The following is a 13,437-nucleotide window of genomic DNA, read 5'->3' as shown; positions in this document are numbered from 1 at the left end:
CACAGGGCAGAGATGTGTGCAACGGTTATGAAAACACGCAGACATCACTGAAGGGCCGTCCTCTGGCGCGGACACGACTCTCTCGAACCGGAAATAAAATGACGTCATTAAACGCAGGAAAGGGAGCGTGAACAAACAAAACCTGCAGCGGCCATTTTTGCATCCCATTTATTTTAATCTATTTTTTTGACAAACATATTGAACAGATGCCAACAGCACCACCATTTTAAATGGGTACAAAAACCTGATATACAAAAAGTTAGGAACATGAAAAAATAAACAAAAAAACGATATAGAAAGATACTCGTACAAAAAAACTAAGCTTGCAAGAAAATATTTATCTATAGAAACAAGTAAAAAAAAAACGAACAAGAAATGCATATGCGAATCTTTTGGCAGTATAAAAAAAACAAAAGTGGTTTCTTTCAGCTTTTAGAACGATGCTTACATGATGAGCAAAAGTACTGACGGAAAGCAATATACAACATATTAGTCCAACTTGCCAAAACCTGGCACCAAAAACCACTAGAACACAACAGATGGAGACGAAACATGTAACACAAAGTAGACGGTTCAAACTTATAAAAAGGGGCTGTGTGTCAGGACATACAAAAATGAGTAAAGTTGTCAGAACTGAACACAAATTAAAGAACCAGTTTTTTTTTTTTTTTGTTTGGATAATCTTTAACACGCTCCCCATCAGTCGCTGTCGCTCTTGTCTCCCTTCCGCATCAGCCTCTTCCCAGTGGACGGCACCAGGGCTCTGGCTTTGCTGTAGAGGAAACACACAGGACAGTTCAATGTCTCCAGCCTTGCTCACCATCGCCACTTTTCAGAAAAACTGTGCTAGCTTCTTTTTTTTTAAAATTTCTTCTCCCTTTTCCTCCCCAACTGCACCTGGCCAACTACCCCACTCTTCCGTGCCGTCCCAGTCGCTGCTCCAGCCCCTCTGCCAATGTGGGGGAGGGCTGCAGACTACCACATGCCTCCTCCGATACATGTGGAGTCACCAGCCGCTTCTTTTCACCTGACAGTGAGGAGTTTCACCAGGGGGACATAGCGCGTGGGAGGATCATGCTATTCCCCCTAGTCCCCCCCGACCGACCAGAGGAGGCACTAGTGCAGCGACCAGGACACATACCCACATCCAGCTTCTCACTCGCAGACACAGCCAATTATGTCTGTAGGGACACCCGACCAAGCCGGAGGCAACACGGGGATTCGAACCAGCAATCGCTGTGTTGGTAGGCAATGGAATAGACCACCACGCCACCCATATGCTCCCTGTGCAAGAGATTTTCTATCCATTCATTATCCAAACTGCTTATCCTGCTCTCAGGGTCGCGGGGATGTTGGAGCCTATCCCAGCAGTCATTGGGCGGCAAGTGGGGAGACACCCTGGACAGGCCGCCAGCACAGCCCAGCCCCCCCCCCCCCCCACACACACACACACACATTCACACCTAGGGACAATTTAGTACAGCCAATTCACCTGACCTACATGTCTTTGGGCTGTGGGAAGAAACCGGAACACCCCGAGGAAACCCACGCAGACACAGGGAGAACATACAAATTCCACACAGAGGACGACTCCCAAGGTTGGACTACTCCGGGGCTTGAACCCAGGACCTTCTTTCTGTGAGGAGACTGCGTTAACCCCTGCACCACCGTGCAAAAGATTTTATCGGTTAAATTATAGTTTGAGCCAAAGTTTCTTTTACTTGGCCTCTATCCAGATGGGCATAATATAAAACATAGTGAAAAAATCTTTATAAACTTATTGCTTACAAGCATCAAGAGTGATCGCTTTAACATGGAAAAAGGTGGACAGTCGAAGTATTGCACAGTGGTTGAAGGAACTATGTGTACCTTCAGAAAAGAATCGCATACACTCTTAAAAATAAGCGAGATGTTTCAGAAAGTGTGGGGCCGATTTATACATTATATCAAGAACAATGCTTTATTCTCACTTAATGAACAAGTTTGGGGTAGGGTAACAGCACCCTCTGCAAAAATATGGTCGTCTAAGCCAGTGGTCACCAAACCCGCCCCTCGAGAGCTACCATCCTGCCAGTTTTCACTCCAACCCTAATTTAACACACCTGATTCAGTTAATCAGGGTCTGGTTAAGTAGGTAATCGTAGAATCAGGTGTTAAATTAGGGTTGGAGTGAAAACCGGCAGGACAGCTCTCCGGGAGCAGAGTTGGTGACCACTGGTCTAAGCTACTTACACAGATGAATGTGGTGTAAAATTTGGATGGACTAACAGGGGTGGGCAATCTTATCCTGAAAGGGCCAGTGTGGGTGCAGGTCTTTGTTCTAAACAAGCAGTTACACACCTGATCCCACTAATCAACCAGCAGAATCTTTGCTGAGGAACTTGATTAGGGGAGACAGGTGTGTAATTGCTTGGTTGGAACAAAGACCTGCACCCACACTGGCCCTTTCTGGATAAGACTGCCCACCCCTGGTAGAGGCTTCATTGAACGTGCCTTTTTAGTACCCCCCCCCTTTTCTCCCCAATTGCATCCGACCAATCACCCCACTCTTTCGGGTTGTCCAGGTCACCACTCCACCCACTCTGCTGATCCGGCAAGGGCTTGCAGACTACCACATGCCTCCTCAGATACATGTGGAGTTGTCAGCTGCTTCTTTTCACCTGACAGTGATGAGTTTCACCAGGGGACGTAGTGCGTGGGAGGACCACGCTATTCCCCCCCAGTTCCCCTTCCCCCCTGAACAGGCACCCCAACCAACCAGAGAAGGTGCTAATCCAGCAACCAGGACACATACCCACATCCCGCTTCCCACCCACAGACACAGCCAATTGTGTCTGTAGGGACGCCCGACCAAGCTGACGGTAACACGGAGTATCATTTTTTGTTGTTGTTGCATGTGTGTGGATATATAAATTTGTATACAGATGTAATTTTCATGTATGAAGAATGTGAGTATGTTTGTGTATATTTAATATATACACACCCACACACCCGTGTTGTAATCGGAGTTGTAGAAAATGTAATATATTGATGAAAAAAAAACTGTGGGAGAAAAAACCTGAGGCCAAGGTTGTTGGTTTTTTTAGATCTAAAAATAAGCCAACGCAGATGAAAGCCAATGGGGGGGAGAAAAGAAAAGCAAAGCAAAGCAAAGTAAATGGAAGACTGACAATACTGTACGATTGGTCAAGTAAACGTCACCAATCCACCAAAACAAGAATATAACTGCCATGCTCAAAGTATAGTGCTTTGGTTTGTATGCAAAATATTAAGAGTTTCATGAGGCATGTTGGTATTTTGTTGGGTTAATAAGTGTTCAGACTTTGTGTATGTATGAGGCAGATTACACCGTGTCAGACACAGGTCCAAATCAACTCTTAATGACAGTCCAGCTTGCTTACTTCTCTTTATCCAGCAGGTCCAGGCCATCATTGATCTTTTTTAGAGTTTCATAGCGCTCCCGTCCATGAATCTGTGGAAAGAGATCAAACACCCGTCTAGTCACGTATATGGACATCTTTATTTTTATTGCTTGTTTTTTTTTTTTTATAGTTTAAATACATGTGAATTTTAAAAAAGCGTTTTGAGTCTAAATACTTGGGGTCAACTGTCCCAAGTAACGGGGAGTGCAGAAGAGTGCAGGCAGGGTGGAGTGGGTGGAAAAGTGTCAGGAGTGATTTGTGACAGAAGGGTACCAGCAAGAGTTAAAGGGAAGGTTTACAAGATGGTAGTGAGACCAGCTATGTTACATGGTTTGGATACAGTGGCACTGACGAAAAGACAGGAGGTGGCAGGGTTGAAGATGCTAAGACTTTCCTTGGGCATGACAAAGGAGGACAGGATTAGGAACGATTATATATTAGGAGGGACAGCTCAGGTTGGATGGTTTGGAGACAAAGCAAGAAAGGCAAGATCGAGATGGCTTGGACATGTGTGGAGGAGAGATGCTGGGTATATTGGGAGAAGGACGCTGAATATGGAGCTGCCAAGGAAGAGGAAAAGAGGAGGTTTATTATGGATGTGGTGAGAGAGGACATGCAGGTGGCTAGGAAGATGCAGAGGACAGGAAGAAATGGAAACAGATGATCCGCTGTGACAACCCCTAACGGGAGCAGCCAAAAGTAGTAGTTTGTTTGGGTTTTTTTTTGTTGAGTCATTCTGAGCTTGATACTGAGAATGACACTCTGATGTGTGGAAAAACTAAGTTTATTATTTGAGCAATAAAGAGGGGGCAGGACATTTTAAGTAGTAACTTCCTCCTGCTCCTTTTCGAACATATAGTATTTGCTGGATTCTCTACTGCAGCGGTCGGGAACCTATGGCTCGCGAGCCATATATGGCTCTTCCGGTGACGGCATATGGCTCCCAGACAATTTTGAGTTGAAAAAAAAAATCAGTTTGGAACTGATTTTAAAATACTTGATATTTCTTAATACTACTGTGTCATTTTAAAGTAAACAGAAATTAGTTTTGAAGATAAATTTCACGGGTCACCCGTGGGTCGGGAACCAATGGCTCGCGAGCATGTCCGGGTCATTGTAAAGGCGAAGAAATCAATTTTATCAGATAGCCAACTAGTTTATCCGCTTCAACCCTTGTAACGGAAAAGATGGCGGAAAGAAAAAAAGACGATGATTACCGTGCATTCCAGGCTGCGTGGACAGAGGAATTTGCATTTGTGGAGAGAGCAGGATCTGCGGTATGTCTAATATGCAATGATAAAATTGCATCGATGAAACGGTCAAATATAAAGCGGCACTTCGATACGCACCATGCAGCACCAGAAGTCGCATTAAAAGTAAGACATATTTAATTTATTATACGTTAAAAATACTATATGGCTCTCAGTGAAATATATTTAGAAATATTTGGCTTTTATGGCTCTCCCAGTCAAAAAGGTTCCTGACCCCTGCTCTACTGAGAATTATTTTTGTTGAATTCTTCTGGTTTTATTTTTATCATTTGTTGTTTTGTTTTATTCACACTTGCTCATTTTTTCTTTTAGTTTGCATGTTCAAAATAAAGACATTTGATTTGACAAAAATTCAGCACCACTTGGTTTGCCATACTCGGTGTGTTTGAGTTTGTGTGTGTTTACTCACATGGAGCACGAAGACCTCTTTCTCATCATCCTCTGTGCCAGAGGTAGTCTTTGCTTTTCTGACCGCCGCTTCTGGGACAGGTGGGAACTCTGGACGAACAGGAAGCAGTGTCAGTTGGAAACAGGACGCAATAGATGCACACGTTTAAAAGGCAAAGGGGGAAAACAAAAACAGAATTACTCACTTCTTTTCTTGACCAATTTGGTGCCATTCTGTGCCTTGTTGGCATTTGCTTCTTCGGTTTTGCGGTCCCTGCCAGGACAAGCACACACGCGCACCTCAAAGCACCTTCGGCCCAAGACCTGACCACTGAATTTGGGGGGGGGGGGGGGTAAGTGTGAGAAAACCTGCAAGGTCAAATGCACACTCATCCACATATAAACTCTAAATTATCTTTTTGTTTGTCTGGTCTGGTTCTCTGGGAGGTTATGGCCAAGTCAGCAGTTACTGACAGACACTTTTAACAGAGTTGCTGCAGACACATGGGCAACTGAACCGAGTCATTTGTATCCCCTTACTCCATACTCACTATACCAAACCCTGCTCCTGCCAGCAAACAGATACACCAGCACTTCCTCCCCCACTCACAAAGAGGAGAAACTTACTCAGCTGTCTCCAGGGTGAGAATGGTGAGGATGGGACGGCGGTTCATGCCCCCCACGCAGGAGCTGTTGCACATAAAGTTCAGCAGAACCGTGGTAATATCAGAGCCCAGCTGCAATAGAAATTTTTTTTTTTAAAGTTGCAATGTGTAAAAGTTAAGCAGTCGTGGCTAGATGGGATACAGCCAGACGGAAGTGATGCAAAATCTCGCCGGGTGTCATTTTGTTGCTATGGTGACAGCTAGCCTAGCTAATCTCCTAAGCTACCGCGAGTTTGGGCTTTGGTTTTTAAAGCCACATGAATGATGAGTCAGATGATTAGTTTTACTTAAAATAACTATTTCACTTAAAAACTGGTAATATTTTAAATGAAATATTCCTGTTGCTTATGCGTAGATACTGCTTCCCAATGCTAGCAAGCCAGCCAAGTCTACATAAAACGGTAGCTAGTGCCTGCGACACTGTAGCTATTTATTCACAGCAATAACATATTCAAAATGTTAATTCTGTGCATTTATCCCCATTAAGTAATCGCGTTTGCTACGCTCCGCCAGACATGAGGGGTGGGAAATAAACTACAATGCATCAGATTCATCACCAGTGCATGGACACCGTATAACCAAACATTTGTCCGCTAAAGTTACATGCCTAGTGTGGTCTTTCGAAGTAAAACAGTCCTACATTGATTACCACCCATTATCTGCACACACAAATTTTGTCAGTGTGTCCTCATATTTATTTATTTTTTAAATACTCTCAAAAGATCTATGCGAAAGGAAACTGTGAAAATAGCCTTTGTGGGGTTCTTCTGAATTTGCCGCCATGTCTCTCAGGAGGTTAGCTAGGCTAGCTAGCGCCATAGCAATGAAATACACCCAGCGAGATTTTGCCATGGCTGTACCCCATCTAGCCACAACCAAGTTAAGCCTCCTTGAAATGCATGTGACTAGTAAATATCAGCAGGAGTTGCTGAGTGGTGTGCACTGAAAAAGACATGACAGAAAAAAGGCAACACCCTGGGTGTTACAATAATAATAATTCCAGGGGCCCCTTTGAGGACCCTTATGGGGTTGACCAGACCTCCTTTCAAGAACCACTACAACCTGAAATTCCACAACACCTGGTTTTTAAAATCAGTAAGATACAGTTGGTCACATAAGGAAAACTTGAATTTCCTATCTATGCACTATGGCTATGAACGCCATCTTCTTCCAGACATGGTAGGAGGGACAGCATTACCTGTGGGGGCTCATATGGTACAAGAACACTGTGCCTCTTGGTGTGGGGGTCCTCCAAGTAATTGGCTCTTTGAGTGCCCTCCAGCCGGATCAAATGGCTGCAATGTTCCACAGCTACAGGACATAAAAGTTGAAAGAAAAAAAAAAAAAGCTGAAATAATAATAGTGGAGGGTGATAACGGCTATCACTGGTCGATTTAAAAAAAGAAAAATAATTTAAGTTTCATCTACTGAGTTTTAACTTACTACCAGTTCAAAAAAAAAAAGAAAGAATTTTTTTGCCTCTCATTTAATTCTTCAGACTACAACCACAAACATTCAAATGCACAACTTCCACTAGCATGCTCACGCACATATTTAGCCACCTTTCACTTACAATCCTTATTCTGGTGGTGGGGACAGCGGCGAACCACATCGGCCACATGCTCAGTCTTCTTGTAGATGGCGGTGGCCCTGAGCAAGACACCTTGTGGGGGTTCTTTGGCCACATAAACCTCCACAGGGCATGTCTTATCCAGCTGACAATACAACTTATTCAGCTGGTCGGAATACTAAAAATCAGATAATAGGGAAAACAATGCAACAATCATGAGTTTATGGTCAAGACCTGTACAAAGTTTTTCCCATGTCACTGAAAAAAAGCTGTATGAGTTTTAAAAGCAGGCCTTTAAATAACTAATTTCAATAACTCCACAAGAGATGAGTATACAAACCACATGAGAAAAAGAAAACCTAAAATCATTGAGGATATAACCATCAAATTTAAAGATCTTTTTCATACCTCTCATTTGTCCATTTCTAACCTTTCCTGTGCTGGAGGAGGGTGAAAATGGAACATGCCCCATCACATCAGAGCAGCACTTTGCAACAATCCCACAGACAACTGAGCAGACAAAGGAGGTGGTAGCATGAGGCCAGACCACCCTAACCTCTGACTCCACTGACCAATCACACTGCCCAAGGACTGGTGACTTACCATGCAAACCTTCATGCTACTGGCTGTTCAAGCAGAGTGACTGACAGTCAGGCCTCAACTTTCATCACAATGAATAAGATTCTACTTGAATACTATCACGAGGTGTCCAGGGGAATGAATCTTTGAATGCTTCACTATGGTAACCTAGTTTTCAGTTTCTCATTAATTTAATATATCACTATTGGAGTGATAAAAGCTAAATGCAACAAAAAGGGGAAAAAAAAATACTAAAAAAAATATTTTCTCTCAATCAAAAAAGAAATTGCGTATGCTAATGTTAAGCGCTAAGAACTCTTGAGACCAATCAAGCAACAGAACCATTTTGGTCCAAAACAGAATACAGTCAAATGCTGGAGTAAGTTAGAGGCTCTTAAGATGTTCAGATAGTATTTGCTGTGAAAAGATCTGCTGAGGTCACTTATTGGGGATGGCCATCCCAGGGTAACTCACAGTAGAGGTGACAGATTTGGCTGTGCCAGACTTCTGGAAGCGCAGTTGGAAGCCATATTCCCCAGGGTAGTCGGTGGCAGTCGGCACGGTGGAGGCTGAGGGAGTCTGGGTCTCAAGCACATCTGGGCGCAACTCAAGCACATCCTCATCAAAACCAAGTGAGAGACTAGGGTCTGGTAAGAGCTGTGGGGTTGGGGAATAAAGCCCCAGTTGAGGTTACACACTCATTTCATGTTACCTTGGTTATAAAAGAGTTCTGACTATTATTTACATGTATATTGACATGTGATTTAGGCTCAATCCAATGTTACATATTGCCAAAGCTTAGCCAACTTACTGATAGATCCTCCACGCAAGCATTCCAGCTGCTGTGACCTGAACTATTATCAATGGGGGAAAAAAAAAATATCAGTTATGAATATGTGGTTTTCCCATAAAAACGACAGATTGTGAAATTATTTGAAACACTTAAAAAATTTCTACTTCCTCCCCCAAAGTGCATCTACCTCTTTGGCGCTCCTGTTGACTTAAGATTAAAAACCTCTCTTAACCTTTAAATGGTCTCCAGTGGCACTTGGCAATGAATTGGCACTTGTTACAATTGTGCAAACACCATAACTACTACCGTCTACTGTTGAGCCCTCTTCTCTCACTTGATGGCAAATTTGACCATTTTCTGACTCATGGCAATGCGCATCCAATTTGTACTTTCTCTTCTTCACCACCTCTTAATGCTTTAAGGTGCAGTTAATACTAAATGCTTTCAACTTGAGATGCATTGATGCTAACTGGTACCATTCAATTTTATCTGCTGGTTGCTGACTCTACTGTAAGTAGTTTTGGATAAATGGGTCTGACAGCTGAGTAAACGTAAATAACTCACAAGGTGTCCCACAGCTGCTTGAACGAGTCCTGACTAAGAGGGAGACTCTGACTCAGGGACAGATCATCATAAGCCTGCTGCTCCATCCTGTATCCCTCATTCACCTCCATCACTTGCTGAGAGAAAAAGGACTACAGGCGAACGTGCAAGCGAAGAAGATGCAGTACGGTTTGTGGGATCTAGGAGGAAGGGAAACTTTTGATTAGAAAGGTATGCCAGACATTTCCACTGGGAACAGATATGCGCCCATGTGCAACTCTAAAAAATAGTCATCAGACGAAACAAAAGTAAAAAAAAAATAATAATTTGGTTCATAAAAGGTGTAATATTAAATAAACTTGAAACCAGTCTACATAATGAAAACAAAAAAGTATGGTTGAAAATATGGTGTGGATGACGTCAACCGAGCCGTGATAGCCTTCAATAAGAAAGGAAAAACTTAAATCTGTCTCATTCAAAATTGGAGCGGGTCTAGAAGTAGGCCTTCGGCCTCCGTTAGCTTGTTAAGGCCAAGCCAGGCTAACGATTGGTGCTTAAGCCATCTTCAAAGGACAATGAGAAGTTAAAAGTCGATAAAATCTGTCGGAAGTTATTTGTTTGTCTTTAAACAATCAGACCAACTGATCAATAGCGGAGCAAACTCGACGGTAGTTTGCACAGGGTTGGCCTGGGTGAATGAGAAGCGTCCGTTTTCCGGTGGTCGTGACAATACATCTAGTCAAATGTGCGAGATTCAACCGTCGAGGCGCATTAATTGACAAGTCTTATTAAATTTCGCTAATAGCGTTTTTAACAGCAAGGCAAACTAAAGAATAGTATCCCATCCGTCGTAAAGACCGTACCAAGCAGGTTACCATATCGCTTAGCCTAGCTAGCTTAGTGTTATCCTTCTGTCGTGGACCTTCCGACTGTCTATTAAAACTTTTCGATCGGACAAATAAAGTTTTTTTTTCTCAAAAAAAAAACATGAAATTTGAACGACTCCCGCGAATAAGACAGCAACCTTGTCTTGGGGGGGGCATGCGCGCCGTCAAGGAGATCGCCGAGTCACAGCGGCCTATGAAGGCAACCGAGGCTCGGGACGGAGGTGAAACGAAAAGCTTTTAAGGACGACAGGAGCACGTTGTTGTTTTGTCGGGGATTTCCGGAAGACTTGAGGGGGAGGTGATGCGCCTGCGCGACGTCAGGCCCCTCCAATCAGAAACGGCGTAAATTGCACGTTTTTTTTAAACCGAATTAGCGCGACGTTAATTCATTCCGTTATTTTACATATTCATTCGTTTCGCAGACGCCATTTAACGTCGACCTGCAAGCTCCGTGCATAACCGCAGTCCGCTGACTTCCGGTTTCTACTGCAGCGGTCACACCAGTTTCTTTTTGTTGGCGCGTGCCACCGCTGACAACGGCGTATTTTTTGCGACGCCTGCGAGATTTGCCGTGGATAAATGTCAACGACATGCACAGAATTGTCGACAAACCGCGGTTTTTAAACTATATTCTGGCCAGATAAATGGTGCAAGGAGTAGAGGTGACGAAGGCATATCAAACAAATTGCATTTTATATGAGTTTAAATACTTGGGGTCAACTGTCCAAAGTAACGGGGAGTGCAGAAGAGAGGCGAAGAAGAGAGTGGAGGCAGGGAGGGGAAGAGTGTCAGGAGTGATTTGCGACAGAAGGGTACCAGCAAGAGTTAAAGGGAAGTTTTACAAGATGGTTCTGAGAGCAGCTGTGTTATATGGTTTGGAGACAGTGGCACTGACCAAAAGACACAAGGTGGAGCTGGAGGTGGCAGATTTGAAGATGCTAAGATTTTCATTGGGAGTGGTGAAGGACAGGATTGAGTACATTATAGAGGGACAGGTCAGATTGGACGGTTTGGAGACAAAGCAAGAGAGGCAAGATTGAGATGGCTTGGACATGTGTGGAGGAGAGATGCTGGGTATATTGGGAGAAGGACGCTGAATATGGAGCTGCCAGGGAAGAGGAAAAGAGGAAGGTCAAAGAGGAGGTTTATGGATGTGGTGAGGAAGGACATGCAGGTGGCTGGTGTGACAGAGGAAGATGCAGAGGACAGGGAGAGATGGAAACCGACGATCCGCTGTGACGCCCCTAACGGGAACAGCCGAAAGTAGTAGTAGATTCTGTCAAGATAAATACCCAAATATGCATTATATACGTTAGTATGTCTGTTATGAAACTGACACCAAAATTAACATCTTACACACACAACTTTGTAATACCATTTTTTTCAAACAATTTAAAATGGCGGCTGTCCAACGCCTGTAAATACTGCAAAGCCTCGGTGGTTGTCATGGTGCGTCTGTAACCAGACATGTTGGCAATAATCAAAAATCAAACTTAGACTCTTAGACGCGACCAAAATACGTCATAAATAAGTGACATGACGCACAAATTATGAGACGGTCATGTTGACCGTCCGTGGTCGTTTTAGGTAGATCTTATCCTAATTTTATTTTGTGTGGGTGTGTGCGATTGATCCAAAACTAATTTTAAGGCAAATATATGCAATTTTAGTAGAATTCAGGGTGCGGCAGGTCTGTATCCCCCCCCCACACAAAGTTATTAAACTTTGAAAATCCAAAAACGGTCATAATGACCGTCTTGGTCGTTCTAGTGTTGAAATATGCATATCGTAAAGTGTAAAACGTCAGGTGCAGGTAGAATGAGAACACAATATAATAACAGCCGACATCAACAATAGTATTAGATTTCCGTTAGCTGCAAAGAGCCACTAGACAGTTTACAATACCTTGCGTAGGGCCCATTTAATAATAAAGGTAGGCCTGGAAGGAGAAAGCTTTAAGGTCTTTCGGTCATGCCGGGAGCAGGAACTGAGGACTCAAACAGCAGAGATGGGCTGGGATAGAGCAACGATATATTGAAGGAATCAACCTTACAACAACAATTGGCAGGGGGTCAAAAGTGCAAGACAACAGGCAAGGTACAAACGGCAAGGACGGGACAAGGCACGAAGCCAATCAGGGAATGGGGAACAGGTGAGCAGGGCAGGAACAGAAATGGCAAGACCGGTGAGGCTTAAAATAAAACAGGAAACCCAGATAACAATCGTGATGGTAATAAGGGAATCAGTAGCTCTGGTGGAGACTGGCAGCTTATTAATAAAAAGTGAGGGTATTAGGAAATTGTAATAATGACTTTTGATCTAATTATGCATACCAGGGGTGGGCGATCTCATCCAGAAAGGGCCGGTGTGGGTGAAGTTTTTTGTTCCAACCAAGCAGTCACACACCTGATCCCACTAATCAACCATTAGAGTCTTTGCTGAGGAACTTGATTAGGAGACACAGGTGTGTAACTGCTTGGTTGGAACAAAGACCTGCACCCACACTGGCCCTTTCTGGATAAGACTGCCCACCCCTGATCTATACTATCAACTTCTTATTTAAGAAGTAGCAACAGCTGAAGAAGACAAAACACGTTTTGATAAAGTTTCCTTATAATTGGAAAGCAGCTTTGCTACTGTTGCCGATACGTGATTCATAATTTTGAAAAGGGAGATGGCATCAGCTTTTTTTCCTTTTTGAAATTAACCCTTGATAATAACCATGAATAAATGTTGGGCAAATGGGGATTATAGTGGTGGAGAGCCTCAGTGAAGGACCTAAAGCAGGTTTAGATGCATTGGTTCACTTGTGATGCACTTTAGGTGTCTAGCCCTGAGCTGGCAGAGTCAAATCCAACGAGACTGCATTAAATTTTGGTTTTTCGTCCATCTCTTTGAGTGTGGCACGGCGGTTGTTCATGCCACTTTTAGGGGGCAAGGTAGCTGTTTGACCTTTGAATGAATGTGGTGCCATCTGGTCTGCACGAACTTGATCCAGCTGGTTCTCTATAAAGATAAACTAAATGGTGTAAGTAATGTCAGATAATACCAGTGCAGCTTGGGAAATAACGGAGGGCCTTTATGAACTTGCAGGAGTGATTTTAAATTTATCGTAGCACGGTGTCATGAATCCACTGATCCAACGCGATGCATTTTCCTCTCGTATCCGTGCACGGAAGATGAGAGGAGAAGCAATGAGGGAGGGGCTGCTAAAATATGCTTTCTGAACCCAATCTAGCTGTTACACAAGGGTGCAGGATTCAGTCCAAGATGACTGCATCCACGTTGCTGGCATGCCACTTCATACAGAATGTGGCTCT

General features: G+C 43.6%; 1 protein-coding gene across 2 annotated transcripts; it reads right to left on the bottom strand.

The window, feature by feature from the left end:
* Window positions 1-156: 156 nt before the first annotated feature.
* On the bottom strand, window positions 157-10,344 carry tp53 (tumor protein p53). Of its 2 annotated transcripts, none has more exons than XM_056300065.1 (11): window positions 10,255-10,344; window positions 9,252-9,430; window positions 8,706-8,748; window positions 8,369-8,551; window positions 7,319-7,493; window positions 6,944-7,056; window positions 5,708-5,817; window positions 5,287-5,411; window positions 5,103-5,191; window positions 3,402-3,472; window positions 157-772 (listed from the first exon to the last, which is right to left on the bottom strand). In XM_056300065.1, the coding sequence occupies exons 2-11, from the start codon at window positions 9,359-9,361 to the stop codon at window positions 700-702; spliced, it is 1,092 nt and encodes a 363-aa protein (XP_056156040.1). In that variant the 5' UTR covers window positions 9,362-9,430; window positions 10,255-10,344; the 3' UTR covers window positions 157-699. The 2 variants fall into 2 exon arrangements, with proteins under 2 accessions (XP_056156040.1, XP_056156041.1); XM_056300066.1 differs by lacking the exon at window positions 10,255-10,344 and adding an exon at window positions 10,094-10,234.
* Window positions 10,345-13,437: the final 3,093 nt, after the last annotated feature.

The sequence above is a fragment of the Lampris incognitus genome, chromosome 20 (genome assembly GCF_029633865.1).
Source record: "Lampris incognitus isolate fLamInc1 chromosome 20, fLamInc1.hap2, whole genome shotgun sequence".
NCBI lineage: Eukaryota > Metazoa > Chordata > Actinopteri > Lampriformes > Lampridae > Lampris > Lampris incognitus.
Note: the sequence above shows the minus strand (reverse complement) of the source record. Positions and strands in the feature narration are given on the sequence as shown.